The sequence below is a fragment of the Alosa pseudoharengus genome, unplaced genomic scaffold, assembly GCF_046254945.1.
Source record: "Alosa pseudoharengus isolate Yale_2024_CS ecotype anadromous, Long Island Sound unplaced genomic scaffold, YU_APseudo_1.1 YU_APseudo_1.1_scf_10, whole genome shotgun sequence".
Classification (NCBI taxonomy): domain Eukaryota; kingdom Metazoa; phylum Chordata; class Actinopteri; order Clupeiformes; family Clupeidae; genus Alosa; species Alosa pseudoharengus.
Window position 1 is genome coordinate 23,044,960 of NW_027468565.1, and position 27,635 is coordinate 23,072,594.

General features: G+C 43.4%; 1 protein-coding gene across 1 annotated transcript; it reads left to right on the forward strand.

The window, feature by feature from the left end:
- Positions 1-667: 667 nt before the first annotated feature.
- LOC143103920 (cocaine esterase-like) lies at positions 668-27,635 on the forward strand. Its single transcript, XM_076267789.1, has 13 exons — positions 668-763; positions 1,455-1,650; positions 3,129-3,270; positions 3,453-3,586; positions 3,973-4,126; positions 4,488-4,592; positions 5,378-5,479; positions 5,624-5,764; positions 6,039-6,122; positions 8,948-9,089; positions 9,199-9,348; positions 20,919-20,991; positions 26,933-27,635. The coding sequence occupies exons 1-13, from the start codon at positions 697-699 to the stop codon at positions 27,099-27,101; spliced, it is 1,659 nt and encodes a 552-aa protein (XP_076123904.1). The 5' UTR covers positions 668-696; the 3' UTR covers positions 27,102-27,635.

The window sequence follows — 27,635 nt, forward strand, 5'->3', positions numbered from 1 at the left end:
GAAATAATCTCACCCTCCTCCTTGAATAAGCCTTTGCGGTTTAGCCTTTTCACTATATTGACACACATAAACACATTCTTTGTTTTATTCAATAAACAAAAGTGAAATGTTGAAAAGTACTTTGAGGTGCTGCAGGACAGGTCAGAGTTGTAATGACAGAGTGACTCCTCTAGAGGGAAATAATTTTACTTGAGAGAAAAAGGTTTCGAAATCGCGGAGGTTCCTGTTATAACCTGTATAACAAACATGCTGTTTTGCAAAAGCCTGTGCCTTCAGTAAACATACCATCCATTGCCACTAAATAAAATAAAATAACTATTTGAAAGATCACATTCCAAAATGTAGGTAGGCCGGCCTACTCAGTCGATCATTAGTCAGTACACTAGTATAAGTATAGTATACAGTAAGTACACTAGTCCCAATGTCCGTCGAATATAAATGGCATTTGGTTATTGATTAATAGATGTATATTTCATGCGCCTCTATGTATTTGTTTGGTCAGTGTCAGGAAATGCCCCAAATTTTGCAACTGTCTTATGTGTGGTGTAATTTGGAAGTAGCCTACAGTAGATTTACTGCTGAATGATGTTACAAAATCAGTGGGAATCCGTTACAAAGGCAGTGCCAGTGTATTTGTCAGTGTACTGTCGCAAATGCTTTTGTACTCAGGAGACCTATGTCATTACGCCATTCACCATGACAGGGAAACTCATGAGCTTGTGTTTGCTCCAAACCCTTTTCCAGCTGTCCCTCTCACTAACGGGTATGTAACAGACTCTTGTTTTCTCAGGGCTAATGACAGCCTACACAGCCTAGTGTCAGCAGCCATTCCATGTCAGTCTTGTGGTAATGTCTTCCTTTATTATTTAATTGGGGGTAGATTCCATGTGGACATTGTTACTGCCTAGACTTAAAGTACTGTTGTTAACTTTCTGAATGTTGGCTGACCAACAGAGAATTTGTTGAAGGTGTCAATACACACTTTTGTGTCTGATTCAGTGCCATGTCGTTATATGCAGAAATACACTTAAATGCTTTGGAAGACAATGCTACCCATGTATTTATACCGCTACCGAGATAAGTTTAGCCACGATCAAGAGCAGGGCCACCAGAGCTCATCCTGGTGATGTTACCTTCCCAAAGTGTATGGTACACCTGATGGGACAAAATTGTAAAGAGATAGATAGTGCTGTTGAACGTCAATTTGCTTATTGTTGCATAGTGTTTGAGGTCAAAAGCTGAGATATTGATGGGTATGACATAAGGAACAATAATTAAAAAAAAAACACTGTATTGTGGATTCCTTTATGTTGCTAGCCTATATGTTAATCCCTCTTACAATGAAAACTGACAGACTGAATAGTTCAGGCCATGGGATGGCCATGGCAATGTTACACTGAGATAAATAACTAGTCTTGACCAAGTGGAACTAGTGCTTGCTGTGTGATCTGCAGATCCCAGTCCTGTGGTGTCGGTGAGGAATGGGACTCTTCGGGGTGCCTCCATGACTGTGAAAGGCTCCGATAAGCAGGTGCAGCAGTATTTGGGGATCCCCTTTGCCCGACCCCCTCTGGGCCCCCTGCGTCTGTCTGCCCCCCAGCCTGCAGAGTCCTGGGAGGGAGAGAGAGACGCCACCCAGCAGCCGCCCATGTGAGTCTGGCTCAACGCTCAAACATCAGCCAATTAGCCCATTTCACAAGATGTCGTCACAGTGTAAACCAACGTCCACTGGAATTTCAAAGCTATCACTACTTGCCGTCTGTCTGCTGTCAACAAACAGATTAATAAAAAATGCTTTTTCAATATTTATTTGTCAAGTTTACCAAGGTTTAGAAGATGTAAAAATAGTCTTAGAAAGCCACTCTTATAACAGCACAGTCCACAATAAGGAGAGGAACAGGAAGACCGTTTTACCCTGCCAATTAAGGTAGGCTATCGTTAACCTCAACGAGCCAGGACACTGTGAAATGTGCTTATTCCCCACAACAGCCAGCATCCAACTAGGAAGCAAATCCCTCCTTTTATATACAGTCTCTCTCTTTCCCACTTTCACATTTAAGGATAATATTTTAGATGTAATTTGTGGTTATTTATACATAATAACATATCAATAACAGTCACATGTTACTGATATGTTATTATGTTTTATTTAAGCATAGTTGGTTACTTTACTTGACAGTATCGACATTAGTCAAAAACATTTATGACATAACAAGTTAGGGTTAAGATTAGGGTTAGGGTTGGAGTTAGAGTAGGATTAGGGTTCATGTGTCATGACAGTGTCATGTGTTCAAGACAGTGTCATGTGTTCATGACAGTGTCATGTCACTCTTATGTCGATACTGTCAAGTAAAGTGTTACCACATAGGGTTATTGTGAGGGACCGAGGCGACCACCCCACGTTTAGGGAGGTGTGCCACTGGATAAGGTGGTGTTGAGGGAAGGAGATGGCAGGAGACGACAGTTCCATACAAAAATATAATTAATTTTATTGTCCACAAACCAGGAGAAAGCACAGCAGGAATCCAGACATAAAAATCCAGGGATCTTCAGTATGTATCTTCAAGTAAACATTTGAACTCGCCATTAAACTATAGGCAACATTTCCACAGACTTTCTAGGCTCCCGGTCCAAACAAGGCGACCTTGCATAACTCTGGACCATACTTTATCCCCTTGCCTCACAGCAAGCAAGGTTAACATTATAAACTTCAATTTACTTTTAAACTCTAAACTTCCAGAGTCTCTGGATCTCCAGCTCTTCCCTCTGTCTTCCGTTGTCTCCAGTCTATTGTGTAGGCTAGGGCAATTACCCAAAAAGGTCTGGGCTAAACCATTATAGGGAATGTGGGGGTGGTGTAGCATTAACCCAATCACAGTTAAAATCAACACCTTAATACAGACACATACATAAGACATAAACCCATACACAGCCATAAACCTGGAACTGAGTGCAGGTGAGTGTGTTTGGCTGCAGTCCATGCAGGTGTGGCACAAGGCAGTTTTTCAAAAGTTTGTCGTAGGGGAAAAGGAGAGGACCTCTTTTTTCAGTTATATAGGACATTTTTAAAAATCCTACCTGCTTTGTACTTCTCCTTATTTTCTCCTCTCTTTCTCACTCTCTGACAGGTGTCCTCAGCCTATAGCTTTTGTCACCCACATAGCCAAAGTCATGGCAAACAAGTTTGCCCTGCCTGGGATGTCAGAGGACTGCTTATACCTCAACGTGTACACTCCTCCTACTAATCCCTGCACTGGAAAAAAGCTGCCAGTAAGACTACAAATGCTAATTTAAAGCTTGCACTTTCAAGAGTACATGAAGTACATTTTAGCACTCCCTCCAATTGAACAGATCATTTTTAAAGCCAATTAAAGCCAATATTTGCTCTTTATTATTTGTTTGCTTTGTTGTGTTGTTTTGTTTATTGTTTGTTTTTGTCTTCTGATGCTCAGGTCATGGTGTGGATTCATGGAGGTGCTCTGTATTTGGGAGGAGCTGCCCAGTTTGATGGCTCTGTGCTGGCAGCTTATCAAGATGTTGTCGTGGTAATCATTCAGTATCGCCTTGGGATTTTGGGCTACTTCAGGTAAAAGTGAAATGATTTTTGGTAGAGTGGTTTTGTGCACATCCCACATATCAGTAGGCCAGGTGCAGGACAAAATGTACAAAGGTAAAACATAACAGAATATCTGCATACCCGACAGGGTCTTCTTCAGGCAAAACAGGGTCTTTTTCATTATGCCAAAAGCAGACCCTGTCGGGTTGAAATGTCGCTGTTTTTTAATTAAACATTTGGGAGCTACTCAGGTGTGTGGACATTCTTCCTTTTGTTTTACATGTGAAATGACTGCCATACTTATAAGAGAGTGTGGTCCCCACGTTATTTTCAACTCGAGAGATTTCTCAAGAAATCAGTTTTCACATTTACTGAGATTATTACAGAGTTCCATTCTCTGTTTCTCTTCTGTGAAGCACTGGAGACACGAATGCTCAGGGAAACTGGGGCTTCCTTGACCAGATAGCTGCTCTACAGTGGGTGCAGGAGAACATCGAGAGCTTTGGAGGAGACCCCAACTCTGTCACCATCGCTGGACAGTCAGCTGGAGGGATCAGTGCATCTATACTAGTAAGTAAAACCACCTTTTACAAGTGTACAACACACACAGAGCAGGGTTTTTTTGGGCATCACCCAGCAATGTTTAGAATACTCAAGCGTAAATGTAGATGCGATGGCAGGCATTTGTTCTGCTGATATCTTGTGTCAGACAACTTGGTTCTTGGTGAAATACACTGTTTACAAATGTCTTAACCCATGTTCACTACACCTATCATTGTACCTCACAAAGCCATGAACACCGCATAACGTATCACTAAACATGGAGGTCTTTGATCAATAAGAGAGGAAGAGCAAGAAAATAATCTTAAACCACTTTCTCACATTCATAAGAGACTCTGGTGCACAATGTGTTTTCTTCTCTCTGTAACAGCTCCTGTCTCCCCTGGCAAAAGGATTGTTCCATAGAGCGATCTTTCAGAGTGGAGCATCAACACTGGAGACTTACTCTACCAAGACCCCAATGGTTTTTGCTGAGGTGAGAATTGAGTGGAGACTACTGGCTATCAAAGCAATGTGTCAGGGATGTTGTTGTTATGTTGTTTTGTTTTTTCATGTTATGTAGGCTACTTTTTCTATCATTGTGTGTTTTGTATGGCACATGCTTAAGGGAAGACATGGATGTCAATCAAGCAGAATGGCAGAATTTACATTGTTGCATTCAGAACTCATCAGCTCATTCCATTCCTACTGTATGCACATATAAACTGGTTACAATAACAATGTATCACCCGGAGAGAAGAAATACTCTTTTCTGATTGGCTGGTGGGGTGGCTATTAATTCTGAATACCGGGACACCTATGAAGTAGATCTGGTAAAAAAAGTTTAATCACCGTTCCATATCAATGCTTATGAATGGTAATTATAATAACCATATAGGACAATGGTTGAGCCTGGAAGCAGGCTTCGCAACAATGGAATCAACTGTAAACAAGCTAACTGTCCATGGTATCGCTGTTATAGGGCCAAAGAAGGTTGACCAAAAAACTGAACAAGTCAACTTCTTTTTAAACCGAACTGCTTGTTTCCTTTGCATGCTATAAAGGCTATATGCTATATGCTATAGTGGCAACCGGGTGATAAGCGGGATAACGGCCTTCAAAGTGTCCTGCGCATCGGGGAGTTATTTTCCCTCTCGCCCTTGTCCATTAATTCCGTAGACAGGACACCTCGGCGGCCGTTATCCCTTGCATAACAATTGTTACATGTTGCATGCCTTCCCTTGGAATGCAGCAGCTGATGATGTAATGTGTTACTTGAAGATGGTGGCAACTGCAACAGGATGCACCTCCAACTCAACTGAACTCCTTGTGCAATGCATTAGGGATAAGTCTGTAGAGGAACTCATCAATGCCACCCTTACAGTAAGCTCCATCTGACATAAAGAAGTGATAAACAACATAAAATTGAATCAGTTAAGCCCATATAAGAGGTGACAAGAGTTATTTATTTGATATTATATGTATTTATCTTGTATTATTAATTATTTTCATATTTTCTCTGTGAAGACTAGAATATTCCGGGGTGCAACTGTTGATGGCGAGTTTTTGACCGCATTGCCAGAGGACATTTTAAAGGAGAAAGACTTCCAGAAAGTTCCAGTAATTGTCGGTGTGACCAACCATGAGTTTGGATGGCTGCTGCCATTTGTAAGGACCTTTCTGTCATATTGCCCTCATCCCAGTGCATCTAATGGCCACCTTACAGTTACACCAAACAACTTTGACAAGATTTGGGAAAGATTCTTGAAAGATTGTAGTCTTTTAATTAATGCCCCACATTCAGGCTTTACTCAAAAGACTCCAATCTTTCAAGAATATTTCCCATATCTTGTCAAAGTTGTTTGGTGTAAGGAGGCCATAACATGTATGATCCCTCTTGTGAGTACTTTTCCGATAAATGAGATCTGTATATCCCAAACAGGGTGTTGTAGCATATGGATGGGAGAAAGGTATGGACAGAGCAACCGTGATGAAAGAATTAGCAATCCATCTGCCGCCTACCATGGTGAGTCTCACCATGTTAAGCATGAGCACTATGCCCTCACGCTGACTAAATTTGATTTGTGCGTGGGTCTGGATCTGAGTTGTCTACTTTCTGCTTCACTTACTCCGGGCATCAAGTTGTAGTGTATGCCTGCTGCGCTTTACTGTCTTTGAGAAGCCCTGGACTGCATCTACCAAACTCTCTTCCTTCACTTTCTCTTAAATATCTCTCCTATTGACGTCCTCTGCAGAACTTCACTAGGGTCACTACTAAAGCTCAGGTGCAACCAAAACATTTTTTCCTCTTTTCTAGAGCAGTCTTTTTACTGCCTGCGTGCCCTTACAAAAATTAAATGTTTGCGGCAGATTTGCAGCAAACTTGTGGGTGATTTGTGGGAAACAAATGAGTTCACTAGAAAATATCGCTAGAAGTTTGCCAGTGTTGGCCGCTAGAGGCAAACTTCCAGCAAAGTTCTGGCAACAATGAGAAGTTTGCCACTAGTGGCAAATGTGTTCGCCGGTGATTTGCCATCACACTTAGCCAATAATGGCAAACTTCCAGTGAACTTCTGGTGCATAATGACATTGCTGCAAATTTGCTGCAACATTACCAAAAGTTAAACTCAACTGTTTGCCAGAAACCTATTGCATGTGAAAATATGACGCAACTTCGCCAGAAACCTGAATTTTCTGTAAGGGTGTTCCTTAAAAAACTAGGATGCCGTTATCATTCTCTGTCCCAAAATGTACCCCTGGATATTTCGTCTTTCCTGTCTTCATAGTACTGTTCTTGTTGTTCTTGTTTTTCTCTCAAACTCCACAAACCTCACCTTTGGACACATGTGAAATGCCTCCCTCTCCTGGTCAGAAAGAAATCTACAACCAATTAATGATAAGAACTTACGGTAACACTTTATAACTAGATGTACCGCAGAGCGGTACAAAATATGACCGCCGCCCAGTCCAGCACATTTTTTCCACAAAAATAAATCACGCTGAAAGGCCTATATGATTCTAACTGTCTCACTAAATTGCATTAGCCACACTCAATTCTCACTGGTATCTGCTAGACAACAAGTACCAAAACATGATTAGTTCATAGATTTCACATGTAAAATTCATTTTATACAACCCCACCCCCATCTTGCCTGTTCATAATTCTGAGAAATTCTTGAATTGTGTGCATGTGTGCGTGTACACGTTTATGTTTATGTGTGTGTGTGTGTGTGTGTGCGTGCGTGCTTGTGTGTTTGCCTGCGTATGTGTGTTTGTGCATGTGCATGCATGCGTACATATGTCTACTGTGTGAGTATGTGTCATACGTATGATTACTGTGAATGTATGTGTGTGCGTGTGTATCTGTTTATGCACATGTGTGCACATGGAATGGGTTAACATGACCCCTGGAGGCAAACATACGGAAAAAATTGGTCATCCTAGGCCCTACGGTTCTCAAGATATTCACAGAAAACTGTGTGTGCCCTACCCTCCTTTCGGGGGGTCCAGTACAGCGGGGGGGCTACAGATCAAAACGAAAAATGACGGTTCCATGCTATCCATGTGGGGTTACATGCCCACCAAGTTTCGTGTACCCCGGTCTTTCAGTGTCCCGGGAATCCTTGTTGGTGTACAGTCACTAAATGTACACATAAATTATTTTATTGTAAGGCCCCCCATGAACGAAAGTTCACAAAACTTGGCATGCATTCGGAGGTAATGGGATGGGTTGACATGCCCCCTTAAGACCAACATACAAAAAAAAGGTGGACCTCCTAGGCCCTACGGTTCTCGAGATATTCACAGAAAACTGTCTCCGGCCACCTACAGGCCAGTTGGTGTATAGTAACATAAATGAATTTATTGTGTGGCCCCCCATGAACGGAATTCCACGAAACTTGGCGTGCATTCAGAGGGTGTCATAATGATCCTACACTTCCAATTTCGTGCAGTTTTGACTATGTTAGGTCACAGATACCTGCAATTACAACACCTCATTTTTACTTTTTTGTGTTTAACTAGGTGGCGCTATACATGAAATGAGTGGTTATGGAATGGGTTGACATGGCCCCTTGAGATCAACATATAAAAAAAAATGGTCCTCCTAAACCTTACGGTTCTCGAGATATTCACAGAAAACTGTGTCTGCCCTACCCTCCTTTCGGGGGGTGCAGTCCAGCGGGGGGGGGGGGGGGGGGGGGCTACAGATCAAAACGAAAAACGATGGTTCCATGTTATCCATATGGGGTTACATGCCCACCAAGTTTCGTCTACCCCGGTCTTTCAGTGTCCCGGGAATCATTTGTAAATGTGTTGCAAGGCATAAAACGTCCTCACTTTAGATGAGCTCACAAAATATCATTAACTAACCACTTGTAACTCCGGAGTTAATTATTAATTATAGTATTAGGAAGTGGTTTCTAAAATATGCATCCTCACCCTAACTAATCATTAGTGCATGTGTATGTAACAACAGTTAAATAATAGAAATATTACTTAATCAAAAACATTGCATCATTTAATAAGTATTAACAATAATGTATAAACATATTTAAGATATAGGCTTATTTACTATGAACAAACTATTTATAACTGTGTGAACAAATGCTTTACTGATGATAAATTAGAAATTACTAATGATGAACAAACCATTAACTAATACGTAACAAAGGCTTAATAAATGATGAATTGTGTGTAGTTATTATAAAGTGTTACTGAACTTACAAATAAGAAAACTCTAATGAATTAAAAATATTCAGACTGCATCTACCATTATATGGAGGCGTTAACACTTGTCAAAATAAACTCATGAATAAAGTTCATGTGTTGTTGATGCTGTTTTGTTTTCAGCCCGTGGAGACCAAGGAGCTAGTTGTGGATGAATACTTTAAGGATGCACACACACCACAGGAAATGCGTGATCAGTTCACTGAAATAGTGGGGGACTACTGGATGGTGGTTCCAGCTATTAAAGAGGCTAGATATTACCTAGGTATGATAAATATTTGCATGAAATCCCATCACCACTTTCCGTAGTTTACCCCTTATCGGTCATCCAAAATCCCTCCCAAATTCTCGGTTTCTCTCTCTCTCTTTAACAGATGTGGGGGCATCAGTGTACATGTATGAGTTTCAGCACCGGCCAGAGGCCTACGAGTACACCAGACCCAGCTTTGTGAGGGCCGACCACTCAGACGAGCTCATGTTTATCTTTGGCGCCTGCTTCTGGGATGGACACATCAAAGTCACAGGTGTGTGTACTAATACATTCACACACACACACACACACAATAGGATCTTTATTTTTGAACATTATTGCAGCACAACAAAGTAGGGCACTTCAGCTGTTTTTGTGAAAGTCTGTAAAGTAAACAGGGATGTTCCATATTTCAACATTCTACACTGAGGTTTGGCAGCCTTTCAACATTGTACAACCGTCACCCAGAGTATTTGGCAGAACGGCCAGGTCTTTTGAAAAGCTCTCCTTTCTACTCTAAGTTTGTTTGCACATTTTGTGTGTGTGTGTGTGTGTGTGTGTGTGTGTGTGTGTGTATGGTGCAAGGTTAATTAGTGGAGGGGTAAAACTTTGGCGAGAGGAAGAAGGATCTGCTGTGTGTATTGGGGGGGAGGCACTGCAACTCCCCGCAGGTCATTTGTAAGTACTACAGTGAGTGGGGGAGGGGAGGTTTCTCACTGTCTGCACGTATCTGTCTGGTGCTTGCACTGCCAGCACCTTAGGCTTAGGCTGCTTGCCACATTTACAGCTCATAACTTTCTGATTTTTTTCTTGAGTAAGATTGACTTAGAGATAAGAGTTGATGGTCTCCATTCTTATCAGAATGCTGAAGTCTGTGATACATTTGTAAGGATCCTAATTACCAGGCTGATGATAATCCTCTCAATCATATATGGACTCTTGATCAACTACTAAGTGTGGGCCTAATGTGGGCCTACTGTCAAATGTCCACAGGAGCAGTTAACCATGGGGACAGGAAATGTAATGAAATGTATACCTTGTCATGTCTTGATTGATTCACTCTCACTACAACAATGGTCTCAAGTCTCATCAAAGTACTCCTCATGTGATCCCAAATCAGCTGACCTCCAATCATGCATAGCTGTCAACCCTCCCGTTTTTTCCGGGTTTCTCACGTATTTTTACTTTTTTCCCGCTGTCTTCCCGTTTTAATATTTTCCCGTAAAATATCCCATATTTTAACAATCTCATAACATTAGCTCTACCATCGGACTTGTCAGTCTTTGTACTGTTGTCCTGTTGCTACCCCCTTGCCCTTCCAGCGAAACAGATGTTTTCAAAGCATCGTTTTGCTTGCTTGAAGGCGACAGTGAGACTATTTAACATGTTGACATTTTCCCGTATTCTGCGTGAGAAACCCGGGATTTTCAAAGCTCAATGTTGACAGCTATGAATCATGTGATCCATATCAATGTAACCAATCACAAACTGGGTAGCCTATTTAAGGGAAGTTAACACGTTGTTCTGGGAGCCATTCTGTAGTCAGAATCTCCCGCACCGTGGTGTGTAGCCATCATCCTCTGAGCTGGTATGTTCATTCTCTGATTGTTTCGTATGGTTTCCTAATGTTCCTTTAACCTGTTTTCGTAACTTTCACATTATTCATTTAGATGTACTTTCTAAAATGTATTGGATGAGTAACTTATACCTGACAAATAAATTGTTATGCTCTGATCCGCATAGCGTTTCCGAGTACTTAATGACCATAGTCGTAGTCTAAGGTAACGGTGTTGCCACAAGTATGACTGGGATTAGTTATCGCCGCCGTAGAAGCTAATCAGCTGGAGTGGTAAGCTACAGCAGAACTGATTATTGTAGGCTATAGGGTGATATAGCAATGGGCAGTTTGTCAGCGATGGTATAGACAAGACGGCGAAACCTTGGCTCAACCTGAACCCTCTGTAGCACAGGGTGTAGTAGACTGCTAGCGGGCTAATGAGTTTAGCAGTCCGAGTGAGCACTGTAGCCTCTGTCCTCCTCCAGAACCAGTACATGTTGTGCTTTTTAGGAACCGCCTGAATTAAACGGCCGAGGAGGAGTTAGACCAAAGATGTCTAGACCTACGTAACATTATTCCTAGAAGTAACGCGTGTCATAAGAAAACAAGTTAGGCATTCTCCTTAACAGTCTATATTGTGGGTTTACCAACCTACTATGGATATTGTTTTTACATTGAACTGAAACTTTCCATATTTAGCGAATTCAGATTTATTAGGTTAACAGGGGTTCTATAATCAATTGTAATTTCCAACAGCGCGCGGAAGCTTCATGCTTTCCTTCGACCACTCCCAGTTCCCTCATTGGTCCTGACGAGTGACGGCTTATACATTGAAGGATGCATGCACAGTGGCTAATTCCACTCGCAACTTTTCACAGTTTGAAATGATTTCCCCTGAGGCATCATTTGTAATTGCTTCTCCACAACATGTCTATTAGACCCAATACCATTTTGTCTTTTTAAAGAATTAGGTCTTACTTAGTTGTGTTCTTCTTGCTTTGGGCTCTGTGCCATCAACTTTTAAAACTGCCATCATTAAACCACTACTTCAAAACCTAGTATGTGTGACAGTACTGTGTGAGAGGCTTTGATTGCTAGCAACAAGTATCTGATTATTCCCCCTACGGTTGCCCATGGGAAATGTCCCGCATAAGCTTTTCCCTCTTAACCACCAAGATCACACATGTCATGGAATGAGTAATAGGGCAGAGACATTGCGTAAGTAAATACAAAATATTAGATTTTAGACAGACATGGGACAGTAGGACATAAATACTGGTGACATAGAAGGCCACATAGAAGGCCACTAGGCCACACAGACACAATGCACAAAGACACAAGTTATATGTCTTAATAACATTAAGTACTCCAGTTCCCAGAATGCTCAGTAGAGCTAGGCATGCGCAGTAGATGAAAAAGAGACAGCGTGTGTAGAAGTTCATGTTGGATGTCGGCAGCAGCACTTGGTATACGTCTTGTCTGGCTTGATACCTGACATAACATGGTGTCAGAAGTGGACGTTTGCAAGTAAGGAAGATAGAAGATCCGCGATTTGCAACGAGAGCCGTAAGAAAGTTAAAGTTTGCTGTGGGAGAAAAAGTCCGGTCGCTTTGGATAGCCACTGAGTTAGCAATGAAAACAAACTATGAAACAAGCTAGCTTGATAGATCGACGGTGATTGCATGTTGGACAGCGAAAATTTAGTTGATGCTGAAGAAGAAGTGGAACCATTACCACAGAGAGATGCGAATGTAGTTCCCGAAAACAACCAGCGAGGTCAAGGAATAATTCAAGCAGTGGAAGCCCCGGTGCCCAGACACGTCATGGATAAACTCACTCCACCTTCGTGCATGCAGTTGACTGGTAATCTTGCTGACAATTGGAAGCGCTTTAAGCAAAGATTCAACATCTATTTGGCGGCAAGTGGGGCAGGGGGTGAGGATGACAAACTGAAAGCGTCCATTTTATTGCATGTCATTGGAAGGACGTTATGGACGTATAATAGCTTTCAACTAAATGAAGATACCCTGACGTTGGCGGCTCTAATAGCCAAATTTGAAGAGTATTTTGTGCCTAGTCAGAAGATAACGTTTGAGCCGTACAAATTCTTCACTCATGACCAGAAACAAGGTGTACCGTTTTGATCAGTATTTAGCAGAGCTTCACACACTGAGCAAAACATGTGAGTTTGGAACTCTAAAGGACTCCCTTGTCAAAGACAGAATAGTCTGTGGACTTCATGACGATGTTCTCAGAGAAAGACTGCTCCGTGACACAGAACTGACGCTAGAGAAGTGTGTTCTTACGTGTAGAGCAGCAGAAACCACTCGGGCACAGGCCAAGGAGCTGCACAGAGGTGAAACGGCAGTGCATGCAGTGGAAAAAGACGAAAGAAGAAGACCAGATACTAAACAAAAAGATGAAGGAGGGAAAGCTACAGAGTTTAAGTGTGGTAAATGTGGATACAGCCACAAGCCTGCATCATGCCCAGCATATGGCAAGTCGTGTAATAACTGTGGAAAGAACAATCACTTCTCTAAATGCTGCAGAGCAGACAAAAATAAAGGGAAAAAGATAAAGAAGAAAGTTCACACAGTTGAAGAGGATGAGGATAGTGATAGTGACTTTGTTTGTGACAGTGTGCAGACTTGTGAGAAAGCAGACAAAGTTGAATGGATTGTGCCTATAGAGGTAAATAAGACAGTAATACCATTCAAGCTTGATACAGGAGCCCAGGTAAACCTGCTATCGATGGAGGACTACAAAACCCTGGCTGTAAAGAGCAAGATCCTTCCTGTAAAAATGAAAGTGACAGGATACACTGGAGAAATCGTACCAGTGAAAGGCAGCTGCATAGCGACCTTCAAAAGCAAAGGACGACAAATAAAGGCACAGCTACTGGTCGTGGACAAGAGAGTACAACCAATCCTCGGACTCCGGGCATGTGAGAAGCTCAATGTGGTAAAAAGGGTGTTCGTAGTGACATCACCAAAGGCTGGAAACGACCACAACTCGCTCATGGAGGAGTATAGAGACTGTTTTGAAGGACTTGGATGTCTACCTGGACAACACAAGATACATGTAGACAAAAGTGTGTCCCCAGTCGTGCATCCCTGCAGGAAGTCCCGTTCAAGCTCAGTGACAAGCTGAAAGTGGAGCTGGCACGCATGGAGAAAATGGAGGTCATAAAGAAAATCGATGAGCCTACAGAATGGGTCAGCTCGCTGGTTATAGTGCAAAAGAAGACAGGTGCGTTGAGAATATGTCTCAATCCAAGGGATCTCAAAAAGGCCATTAAAAGAGAACACTTCAAGTTGCCAACCAGAGAAGAAATCATGGCGCAGTTTGCTGGAGCGAAATGGTTCAGCAAGTTTGATGTTTCGTCAGGCTTCTGGCAGCTAAAGCTTAAAGAGCAGAGTTCAAAGCTTTGTACCTTTAACACGCCTGCCATATGGCATCTTGTCGGCACCTGAGGTCTACCACAAAACCATCCATATGATATTTGAGCACATACCAGGAGTTGACACCATAATGGACGATATAATAGTGTGGGGATCTACCCGAGAAGAACACGACACAAGACTGAGACAAGTTCTTGATAAGACAAGAGAAGTCAACCTAAAACTAAATAAGGACAAATGTGAGTTTGGAGTGAAAACACTTACCTTCGTGGGAGATGTTGTCAGTGAGGAGGGGGTGAAGCCGGATCCAAGGAAGACATCAGCGATCAACAACATGCAGCGACCCCAGAATAAAGACGAAGTCAGACAGTTTCTAGGCATGGTAACATACCTCGCCAAGTTTATTCCACAGTTGTCTACACAATCTGCACCTCTCAGAAGCCTTCTCGATCAGAAAAATGAGTTAGTCTGGTCACATGAACAGGAACAATGCTTTCTGCAGTTGAAAAAGACTCTAACACAGGGGCGGACTGGGACCAAAAATCGGCCCTGGCTTATTTGGCCCAAGCGGCCCTCAAATTGGTCGGGCACACCTAATTAAATACAGAATCTTTGCGTTACCCTTGAATATGTATATTTTCAACTGTCATGGAGCACTGAAAGTGATGTAGGCCTCACTCTGACTGATCAGAGCATGGAGCACATGATCTCCATATTCAAGTAGGCTATACAAGCAATTGTTAAAGAAGAGTTTCTGCTTGAATTCAAAGTATCATTTCAAATTATTCAATAGGCTACATTTAAACTATACAATGCTCAATTGACAGCAGCACCAAAAAATACTGAAGCCTATGTGTAGAGTTAAATTACCCAGATTGTCGTAGACATTAATGTCATTTATACCAGTTATCACTGTAGGACAACTGAAACAACATGAAATAAACAGGGCTGGAAATATTTTATTCCTGTAGGCTATACTACCTACCTACATTGCTGGTACATTTTGGAACAGTATAGCTACATGAACTAATTATCTGTTCCAGTAGCCTATCGTATAGGTCAGCGGTCCCCAACCACCGGGCCGTGGCCCGGTACCGGGACGTGGGACATTCGTAACCGGGCCGTAGCCTACGACATGAGTTTAAAAAAAAATGCATGCAAACTAAATTAAATTTAATTCGCAATAATGTCACGTTTTTACATGACATAGGCCTATATGCAGTTGTTTGATTGCACGCATGTTTGCATTTTGCAAGGTCTATTTTCTTACGTCTGTCTGTCCCGCCTTGAACACTTTTACATATTGCCTTCAGCGCTGCGCAGCCTCAGGTCAGCTCACTTCACCTTCTTAGCGAACGGTAGTGTCACACGAAGTTAGCTAAACTGCTAGAATGAGCAACAAAAAACAAGTATCTTTAGCAGGTCACTGGCCAGAGTGTTTGAGTTGCGAGAGCCGCTGCAGAGATTTCTTACAGAAAAAAAGTCACCGTTAGCTGCACATTTTAGTGATGAGGACTGGGTGTCAAAACTCGCTTACCTGTGTGACATATTCGGGTTGCTTAATGACCTCAACCTGTCACTCCAGGGGAGAATGACGACTGTCTTTAAACTGGCAGATAAAGTCGCTGAATTTAAAGCCAGGCTTGATTTGTGGGGACGACGAGTGGACCGGGGTGTATTTGATATGTTCCAAACAGTAGTGGGGGTTTTGGGAGAGACTGAGGCAGGGCCCTTTCTCTCGCAGCTTGTGCGCGATTCAAATGAGTTTGAGCGTTACTTCCCATCCTCCAAAGATCCACGGCAAACCAATGAGTGGGTCCGCAACCCATTTGTCAATATTGAATAGTCCTAACTTGTCAGCGCAGGAGGAAGAGCAGTTGATCGAAATTGCAAATGACGATGGTCTTAAGAGTGTGTATAAGGAAACCTCTCTAGCGGGAACCAAAGCAGAATATCCCGAGATAGCTGTAAAAGCGCTGAAAACGTTGCTACCATTTCCCACCACGTATCTATGCGAGGCCGGGTTTTCGGCAATGACTGCAACTAAGACCAAATTGCGCAATAGACCGGACATTTCAAACACACTGAGGGTGTCACTGTCTTCCATCACCCCCAGATGGAACCTTCTTGTTGCAGGGAAACAAGCACAGGGCTCCCACTGATTATATTCGTAATGCACGTTTAGTTCCCATGTTTTGTTCCCATATTTTGTTAAGCATGTTCACACTTATAGATGTAGCTTCAAGTTGTTCAATATTCATAGTTCATATTGTTCAATCTTCAAGTTCACGTTTTTCACATGTTTAAGAGATCATTACCTTCACTGTTCATACATAACTGGAGCTAGTTCTTTTCAAGTAATGCGCATGCACAACACATATGGAACATGGAACCCCCGACACATCCACCCCCCCCGGTCCATGAAAAAAAAATAGGAAACAAACCGGTCCATGGTACATAAAAGGTTGGGGACCCCTGGTATAGGTTATAGCTTAGTTGGCTTGTGCATGACTTTACGTTTTGTAGCTTACATTTCCGTCAGTCTACAGTCTTTTAGCCCATGGCATGATAACCCTTCCAAGATAGAAACCTTCTCTACTTTGAGAGACCAACCACCACTCATGCCATCGATGTTGAATTTTGGGTGTCTGACGGAAACTGATCAATCTGACCAACAATTAACGTCGATTTGACACTCTTTTGCTGTCCGGGTTTGCAAATCATTAATTTAGAAAATTTAAGTTGCGCTATTTGTTATTGTAATCACAGCACGGCCTTACTATGTTATCATTACCATATCATTACATTATCGCAATTAATAAGTCATCATAATCATCATCATCGTCAGCATGGCATGTCACACATAGCCTACCTGCTCCACCAGTGAGTGAGTTCTTATCATGTAGCCTCAATAGGCTAGCGCTCTCCACCATCTGCTTACTGTCCCTCTGCTCTGTATGCTTGCTTACATCCTCGTTCAAACTCAACGAACTTCAACATGTTACTGACATGCTAGCCTACTTGCAATATTGTATTTTTGAATCTTCTACATTGCTGTTAATTTTGCACAATTGTCACTACCGGCACCCGCCGCAATTTCGTGTAGGCAACTTCGATTAACTTTTGCGCTCACAGAATCCTGGCTCTGAGCCAAAATGGGAGGGGTGGGGCCTGACGTGAGCTGTTATTGGATCAGTCCAGTGTCAATAGAAATGTAACCAATGGGCCGCTGATTGTCCTTCCTTTGGGCTGATCGTTGGCCAAAATAATAATTATATAGCCTATTCTATCGGCCCAAAAGGTGCGTGGGCCCACCGGGAAAATGCCCGGTATGCCAGATGGCCAGTCCGCCCATGCTCTAACACAAGAGCCTGTGCTAAAGTTCTACGATCCAGAGAGGAGCACCAGGATCTCTGCGGACGCATCACAGTACGGCCTGGGGGCGGTGCTACTACAACTACATGCGGAGGAGAAGTGCCCACCGGTCGCCTATGCATCCAGAGCCTTGACGAGCGCAGAGACCAGGTACGCCCAAATAGAGAAGGAACTTTTAGCGAGTATGTACGCGTGTGAAAGATTTCACCAATATGTTTATGGCCAAGAATTTGAAGTAGAAACGGACCATAAACCACTCGTGTCGATCATGTCTAAGCCACTGAACGATTGCCCTGTAAGAATGCAACCCATGTTAATAAGACTGCAAAAGTATGACGTCCAGATGTGATACACACACGGAAAGTATATGTTCACCGCGGACACCCTGTCCAGAGCAGTGGACAAGGAGGAAAGCGCTGACAGCGAGAAATGCGCAGACATACAGGCGTATGTGGACATGATCGTGTCATCACTACCAGTTACAGCTGACAGAACTGAGCACATCAGAAAAGAAACCAATGAAGATGAAACCATGAAAGAACTTAAAGACACGATACAGAGAGGATGGCCTGAACGCAAAAGAGACTGTCCAAAGGAAATACAGGACTACTGGAATCACAGAGCAGAGCTTACAGTGGTGGATGACATCGTTCTCAAGGGAAGCAAGTTGGTTCGCTACGGAAACTAATGCTCCAAAAGATACACAAAGGCCACCTAGGGGAAGTCAAGTGCAAGTGCAGGGCCAGAGAGGTGATATACTGGCCAAGAATCAATCACGACATACATCAGACAACAGCATCCTGTGAACTTTGTCAAACCTACCGACCAAAACAACAGGCCGAGCCAATGATGCCTCATCCCGTGCCTTACAGACCTTACTTTAAAGTGGGAGCTGACTTGTTTGACCATAACGGAAAAAGCTTCATTGTGGTCACCGACTACTTTTCTAATTATCCCGAAGTCGGACAACTGCAGTCAACATCAAGCAAAGCAGTCATCAGCTACCTTAAGACTGTGTTTGCAAAACATGGTGTCCCGTGTGAACTGTTCACAGATAATGGTCCACAATTCTCCAGCGGTGAGTTTGCTTCATTTGCCAAGGAGTGGGGAATCCAGCATTCAACGTCAAGTCCTACTTACCCAAAATCCAATGGCCTGGCGGAAAGCTCCGTCAAAACAATCAAAGGTCTGATGAAAAAGGCTGAGGACAGAGATGACTTGCTGATGCTGATGGGTCGGCGCATTCGTTCCAACTTGCCCATCAGCGAGGATCTGCTGACGCCCAAAGGTGCACACAAGATCAGAAGAGAAAAAGTGAGGCAAAAGGAGGAACAAAAACGGCTGCATGACAGGACAGCTAAACGACTACCTACCTTGAAGCATGGAGACAGAGTACGTCTCAGAGACATCAACTCAGGCACATGGAGACAGAAGGGATGCACTGAGGAAGAAGTTGCTCCACGTTCCTACAGGGTCCAGACGGAGTGTGGACTGTCCCTGATCTTCAGCTGCAACAGACTGATGAAGAAACAACAGCTCAGGAGAGGGAGGTTTCACAACACACTCCAGAATCTCCTGTACCATTCAGCAGCAAGCAAGACCATGCTGACAGTGATTTGACAGCGGTGTCTAGCTCACCAGCTGCTGAGAGACTTTCCAGACCTAGGAGGGATACTAAGCCAACTCAGAGGTTGATTGAGAATGCTCAGTAGAGCTAGGCATGCGCAGTAGATGAAAAAGAGACAGCGTGTGTAGAAGTTCATGTTGGATGTCGGCAGCAGCACTTGTTATAAATAAACTACGACAACTTGGTATACGTCTCGTCTGGCTTGATACCTGACATAACACTGGGGCTTACTGATGGATGACGGCTAATGCAAATGCACTATAAACAAAAAAGGAGAGGGTGAGCATAAGAGCACAACACAAGTAGCACAGTGCACCAAACAAGTAGGAACTATATCCTAAAGACCACATACAAATGCACTACAAATAACACAAAACAAAACAAAAAAACACAAGAGGAGGATAACAAACAAGTTACAGACAGAAAACCAGAAACAGGACCTACACTGCAACCCCAAACCAGTAGCCAACCAGCCACCACAGAAGCAGGAGAGTCAGTCAAGCACAAGTCGCAACCGTGAGCGAAGTGGAGCAAAACAGCAACACCGTCCATCAAATTAGTTGTTCTGGAGCATGGAAACCAGGAAGAGCAGCATTCCTGTATGCTGCAGATAACAAACTGTTTGAGCAGGTTGTGTTTTTATAGACTGAAAACATACCTGCTAATGGCTTGGCAGGCACACAGAAACCAGTGTTTTCAAGTGGGGTGTTTGTTTTGAACACATCTGCTGCTGTGACCAGCTGAAATATAAATATAAATATGAAAACAATAAATCTCTACATATCGCAATCCCTTGAAACAGTCCTTGAAACAAGGAAGAGGACATACCAAGACTAAAGGTAGCCTCCAAACTACCGACGCCCAGGGATGTCAGAGAAGGTAGCAGGCAGGCACAAAGTTTGGCCCTCACAAACAAGGCGGACGTCTCCATGGTAAAGGTTACCTGCCCTTCTATAGGAAACAGGTGCTAATACCTGCTAACGAGGTAGGGTGACATGGGGGGAATGCAGACAGACTCAGCTGTGCTCTCAACACTACTCCTGCTACATATGCCCATGCTACGCAGGGATCAGTCCTCGGCCCCATAGATATTAGAAAGCTAGATACCGCATTGGGCTCCAGAACGTACGTAAATAGCGACGCCATCCTGGTGGGGGCAGCAATCACTGGAGACCAATGGAGGAGCATGTGACTCTGACTGGAAAGCAGACAGGTGTCTGTGATTGCCTGCAAGTGTTGCCCATAGACAATAAAGGTGCTGCCCCCACCAATATCCCTCTTGGTGACATAATTAGCAAGTATGATGTAAAATTTCATTATGCTGATGATATACAGCTGTATGTTCCTGTGCAACCAAATTACCTTTCTAAACTTAAATGTCGAGGCCTTTATATCAAAAACAAAACAAACAATTGATGAGTAGTAACATTCTATTGTTAAATGAAAACAACAGTTATTAGTTGTGAAAACAACACAGAGTTATTAGTTGTGTTATCAAAAGTATTGGAGTCATTTTTTACTCTCATCTAACATTCCAAGCAGACTCACATCAAGGCGATCACTAAGACAGCATTTTACCATCTAAGCAATATTGCTAAAACTAGATGTACCTCTAGTGGTACAAAATATGACTGCCGCTCAGTTCTGCACATTCTCTCCGCAAAAAATAAATCATGCTTGTCAATTTGTCTCCATCTCCATCCCCTACTCTTGCAACTTTTGTGTATGTAAATGAGTGTGTGCATGTACATGTTTGCTTTTGTGTACTTCTGTGTGTGTGTGGTGTGTGTGTGTGTTTATGTGTGTGTGTGTTTGTGTGCATTTGTGTGTTCTCGGTCACAATTAGTTTATTCGGTTTGTTTGTGTTTGTTCTGATGTTCCAGGAAAGATCACAGAGGAGGAAAACAGGCTGTGCAAAACTATGATGGCTTACTGGGCTAACTTCATGCGCACAGGGTGAGTTGTTGTTTGTGGAATCCTATCTCATTTCAAGTTATTCATCCCTTTATATATACGCCATAGTCAATCATTTACACAAGTGACAGTTTTATATATCTGTGTCATAGCACAATGATATTAAGATTGTGATATTAAGAATACATATCTCGTGTGTAATTGCAGTGATATTCTGGCACCCAATCATGATCTTACATCAACCGTAAAGCAACAGTAACAATAACAAATCCGCCTTAAAGTAATGGTTTCAAAATCATTTTGATGGCACACTGACTCAGAATAGGGATAATCTCATCTTTGCAGTATCATTGCTACTTCATGCCCATAAAGACACCTTTGTAATTATTCAAGATTCAGGGCAGTCTACTGGGCTTACATAGATAGATAGAGAGATAGATAGATAGATAGATACGTTATTCAAGGTCTCAGTAGCATACAGACATCACACACACATTCACTAACAGCAGAAAACGTAATTAAAAGTATATCATATAAAAAACACAACTAAGCAATAAGGACCGTAGAAGATAAAGAATATACTAAATATACTAAAATACAAATTATACTAAATAACACTTAATCTAAATCAATTCTAAAAACAGTATCCACATAGTGGGTGATTAATCTAGAGGCGCTTGCAATGACTGATGCAGGGACTGAGCCTGTGATTCTCTGTGCATAGTAAGGTACGGTAAGGTGCTCTGTGAGTGAGTGTCATGGTGATGGTGCAAGTCCAACAGTGCAACAGTGCAAGAATAAAGTCTAGAGACCAGCATAAAATAAATATGGACATATCAGAGAGTAGGCAAGGTAATATAAAAAAAATATAGAAAAAACTATATAAAAACAAACAAAAAAAAATCGGAGAATTTGACCGGAGAGATTTAATTTTGTCAGACATTTCTTTTTTTTTTTTCCGGCAATTTTTCCGGTAATTACCGGACATTGGCCGAAAAAAAAACCGAAATGTCCGACAAAATTAAATCTCTCCGGTCAAATTGTCCGATTGAAATTGGCTAATAATCCCGTCCCCTAACGCAATCTGAATTTGAGAATAAGCCTTAATATGTAGGCCTAAGCCTATATTATACGTCCTCTGGCTATGTTTTTTAAATGAACAGGCTCTACCGTTTGAAAGTTATTAAACAACACGCATAACCTATGCTGCATTTCAAATAGGAAGCGCACGCTTAAAACGTCCATGTTAAACAACGAACAAATGAGAGGCGGTTCAAACATGGCCAGGCCCAGGCAGACTAGCCTTAAACGTTTTTTCAGAGGCCAGACGCGATGGATGATGATAAATTGGTAACGTCTGAAGCCTCAGATGTCCGGTCAACTCCACCACCACCAGATAAAAAGCAGAAGTGTCGGGCGTATCTGTCGGAATCAGTGACATTGGAAGTGGAGTTGCGGGGGGTGCGGCCGCTCCAAGACACTGTCATTCTCCGTGTACATTGGACATGCAAAGTGTTCTTTACCCAAAGCGTACAGTAGGTTTATGTGTTGTCTGTCTATGATCTGCAGGGTTAGGGCCTCCTCGACGAGGCGATTAGCCTACTGGTCCGCGGATCATTTCTGGCACAATTACGCGGTATCATTGAACCGCGGCCGAAAGAAAAAGAAACTAAACATTTCCCAGAATAGGAAACATTTCTTAATTTATTGTTATCAAATAAAGAGGCATAGCATTAGGGGGTAGTGGTGTGAGCGCTCATTCTTGTGCACATCTGTGCAAGTTAAACAGTCACCACTGAGATAACGTGGGTAGCAGCAACAAACAACGTAGCCTTTTTAAAACAATGAACAAAGCGGACTCTTGTTGTCCATGAAAAGATACTGGCTAGATCTTGTTAGGCATGTTTAAGTTAGGCTAATGAACATGTTGCATTCTATACAGATTATGTAATTCTTTAAGCTACATAGCCTGTCTCCAGTTTTCCTCAGTTTGACTAATTAAGAAGAGATAATAGGATATTTGACCGGCATATCATCAAAATGTCCGGAAAACGAAATAGCGGAAACTATGATATATATATATATATCTTTTTAACTATATTATAACTATATAACTATATTAAGAAAAGGTATAAGTGTGGCCACAATCCGGCTGTGGCATGGAGGGAGGGGTTATGCATATGTGCTAATATAGCACGCAAACAGTGAGGCAGTAAGACAGTGGTAAAAAGTGGCTAGTGGACAGACAGTACCCAAACATGGAGAGGGTGGAGAGGCAGACAGACTATGCGGAGAAGTCTATCTCTCCTCTTCCCTTAAGTGAAGCATTGAACAGTTCAATGGCCCTGGGGACAAATGACTTCCTCAGTCTGTCTGTTGTGCAAGGCAGTGAGCGAAGTCTCCAGCTGATCAGGCTCTTTCTTCTTTACAATAGTGCTGTGGAGTGGATGACACTCATTGTCCAAGATGTTGATCAGTTTGTTCAGGGTCCTTTTGTCAGATATTGAAGTGATGCACTCCAGTTCAGCTCCCACTACAGAGCCAGCTTTTCTTACCAGCCTGTCAAGTCGCCCAGCATCCTTTTTCTTTGTGCTTCCTCCCCAGCATAACACTGCATAGAAGAGGACGCTGGCAACAACAAACTGGTAGAACATCCTGAGGAGCTTGCTGCACACATTGAAGGACCGCAGCCTCCTCAGGAAGTACAGCCTGCTCTGCCCTTTCTTGTAGAGTGCGTCAGTGTTGGCTGACCAGTCCAGTTTATTGTCCAGGTGGAGACCCAGATACTTGTAGGTGCTTACCACCTCCACATTGACCCCATCAATGGAGACTGGTAGCAGAGCGGGCTTAGACTTGCGGAAATCCACCACCATCTCCTTGGTCTTTGAAGTGTTGAGTTGAAGGTGATTGAGTTTGCACCATTGCACAAAGTCCTCCACCAGGCTCCTGTACTCCTCCTCCTGCTCGTCCCTGATACACCCCACAATTGCAGTATCGTCAGAAAACTTCTGCATGTGGCATGACTCGGTGTTGTAGCAGAAGTCAGATGTGTACAGGGTGAACAGGACTGGAGGGAGCACAGTTCCCTGTGCCACTCCGGTGCTACTGATCACAGTGTCAGAGAGACAGTTCTTCAGTCTGACGAACTGTGGTCGCTCGGTCAGGTAATCTGTAATCCAGGTTACCAGGTGAGCGTCCACACCCATCTGCATTGTCTCCTTGTCTCCCAGTCTGAGGGGTTGGATGGTGTTAAAAGCACTTGAGAAATCAAAGAACATGATTCTCACAGACTTTTTCCCCTTGTCTAGGTGAGAATGTGTCCTGTGTAGAAGATAAGTGATGGCATCGTCCACGCCCACTTTCTCCTGGTATGCAAACTGTAACGGGTCTAGTGCATGGCGTACCTGGGGTCTGAGCATACCTAAGACCAGTCGCTCCATTGTCTTCATCACATGTGATGTTAGAGCGACAGGCCTGTAGTCATTAAGCTAGGGTGTGGCTTCTTAGGGACGGGGGTGAGACATAATGTCTTCCACAGTGTTGGAACTTGTCCGAGACATAGACTCAAGTTGAAGATGTGCTTCAGTGGCTCCCCTAGTTCAGCAGCACAGGCCTTGAGTAGCCTTGGACACAGTCTGTCAGGCCCGGCTGCCTTCTTGGGGGCGAAGTTTCTTTAGTTGAACTCTTACTTGATCTGCTGTGATGATGGGGGGGGGGGGGGTGCATCTGGGATCTGTGTGTCTGATGGCTGTTGACTGAAGTCGTTGTCACCTCATTGTTCGTGATCGCCATGTGGGGGAGGGGTGCAATATCCAGTGATGGTGGGGGTACGACAGCCTGTGATGGTGGAGGTGAGTGTTGCACTGGTATAGAGGGAGTGTGGGGGTGGGGGCTGACTACCTCCTTGATGTCCCTGTCAAGACTGGCATAGTCGGTGACACCTCAACAGGCACAGGCAAGGAGGCGTCAGGTGGGGGCAGGGCGTGAGGTGATGGTGGCTTAGGTCGTTGGGTGTCACCGGGATGCAGAGCTGGAGACTGGGAGGTGGGGGTAGGGCAGGCACGCAAACAAGAGCAGTGTCTGAGTCAGCAGGGGGTGGTGGACAGACCACTGCCATTGGAGCTGGAGCAGTCAAACCTGTTGTAGAAGTGGTTCAGCTGGTTCGCCCTGTCCAGGTCCCCCTCCACAGAGCTGCTGCTCTTCTTCAGGCCAGTGATAGTCTTCATGCCGTCCCATGCCTCCTTCATGTTGTTTTCCTGCAACTTCTGTTCCACCTTCCTTCTGTAGTCCTCCTTAACCTCTTTCAGCTTGACTTTGAGTTTCCCTTGCCATGTCCCCCCCATCTTTTTCCTATTGAGAAGGGTCTTGACATTGCTGGTTATCCAAGGCTTGTTGTTAGGAAAGCAGCGTACAGTTCTGATGGGAACAACATGTCCATACAGAAGTTCAGGTAGTCAGTTGTGCAATGTGTAACACACTCCAGTCAGTGCACTCGAAGCAGTCTCTCAGAGCCTCATCCGCTTCAGGTGTCCACTTTCTGAAGGTGCGTGTGGCAACCGGTAGCCTCTGTACTTTGGGCTTGTACATTGGCTGAAGATGAATGAGGTTGTGGTCCGACTTCCCCAGTGGGGGAAGGGGGTTTGCGCTGTATGCATCCCTCACGTTTGCATACATGAGGTCTATTGTCTTGTTTTTCCTTGTAGGGCAGTCAACAAACTGGTAGAAATTTGTGAGTGTGGAATCCAGTGTTATGTGATTGAAGTCGCCAGAGATCACAAAAAAGGCATCAGTGTGTTGGGTTTGAAGCCTTGCAATTGTGGAGTGGATGACGTCACACACTGTATCCGGGAGAGCTCGCGGTGGAACGTAAACAGACAACAATGGCGTGCGAGAACTCCCTCGGCATGTAGTACGGACGGAGACTAACCGCTAACAACTCCACATCCTTGCAGCATACAGTTTCCTTCACTGTAACATGTCCGGGGTTGCACCATCTATTGTTTATGTACAGCACCAGTCCACCTCCCTTCTTTTTGCCAGAGAGTTTAGTCTCTGTCCAAACAAGCCGCAAACTGAAGCCAGGCAGCTCAACGTTAGAAGTGGGGATATGGCTTGTTAACCACGTCTCCGTAAAGCATAACAAACTACATTCCCTGTACAACTTCTGGTTTCTTACCAGGGCAGCCAATTCGTCAGTCTTGTTAGCCAGTGAGTTAACGTTTCCCATCACAATAGATGGAACTGAGGGCTTGTATCTCCACTTCTTCTCCCGACGCCTCGTCTTCACTTTAACTCCCGCTCTGCAACCCCGAAAGCACCACAGTTCCTCTGGGATGTTGACGCGAACACAGCCAGCATTCCGTCGTAGTGCGATCAGCTGATTCCTTGTGTACACAAGTTTGCTGCCGCTGGAGCATTGCAATATGTCCGTATCCATAGGATAGAATAAAAACACTCCTCAAAGTGTTTAATCCAAAAAGTTGCTAAGTAAAAAAGTAAACAAAAGACGTAGAAAAAAACACAAATACACGGAGCTACCTCGACATGCTGCCACTCTTGTCGGCGCCGGAACTGGAACATGTAACTCTTACCGTTGAAATATAATACTAAAGGCATACCCACTACATTAAAAAGGGTAAATACCAGTTCTCACATCATGAGGATTTAAGAGTCTCCTGATCAGACAGGACACGCTTTGGCGCTTATAAAACGCAAGTTGCACTATGTTTTTATAAAAACATAGGCGCTTTTCCGCTTGGAGTTTAACTTTTTTCAATTCACCTCCATAAAAACGCAAGGCGCAGCAGGCGCTCAAAACGTGAGGCGCTCTGGGCGCGTAAGCAGCGCACAAAATTCTTACTCCCAATACGAACATAAAAAAGGCGTGCCTCACTGCAAAAAAACGCGCCCTGTCTGATCGTTGCCTAAGACTGCTCTGTTCAGTAGTGCCCATGGTGATAGAGGTGTGTCTGTGATCCTCCAGCTCTCCAAATGGGCCTGGCCTGGTGCACTGGCCTATCTATGATGCCTGCAACAAGTACCTGAACCTGGACCTGCAGCAGAGTGAGGGGCGGGACCTGAAGAAGGACAGAGTGCAGTTCTTCAAGAAGCTTGCTGCAAAGAAAACACAACTGCAAGAGCAAGACCAATAGTAATGACAGTGCCAGTCCTAGATGCAGACTGTATTCCAGAGTGCACATGAAGACATTTTAATAGCACATACTCACTGTGAGATCAGTACGACACTACAGTACAAAGTGTCACAGAAAACAAATCACCAATTAATCATGAGCTGCTGGTGAAGGCCTACATGATCAACCACACACAAATTGTCTTGAAATTACTCATGTCAATGTAAAACATTTCTATAGCTGTATTGCACCCAGCATAAGCCTCTAATAACAGCTGTCATAAGCAAACATGATTCAAAGTCCTAGAAATGAATTACTTGGTCACTGCATTTCAAGGACCGAATTAAAGATAACATCACTGTTTTCAGGATGGGGCTGTGTGATTATTATGAATACACATTATATGCTCTCTCTACTTTGGCAGTGATATATACATATATATCATACTCATTTAAGGGCAGCATCTTTAATCTATTCAGTGTTTGTGTAATAACATTCATTTAAAATCTTTTCATTCATAACTGAAATGTCATTAAATATTTACAGCACAGCCAA

Coding starts and splice junctions, on each gene's coding strand:
- LOC143103920 (XM_076267789.1), top strand. CDS start 697: ATGACAGGGAAACTCATGAGCTTGTGTTTGCTCCAAACCCTTTTCCAG. Junction 4,593..5,377: donor CCCCAATGGTTTTTGCTGAG/GTGAGAATTGAG, acceptor TGTTACTTGAAG/ATGGTGGCAACTGCAACAGG. Junction 9,349..20,918: donor TGGACACATCAAAGTCACAG/GTGTGTGTACTA, acceptor CTGATGTTCCAG/GAAAGATCACAGAGGAGGAA.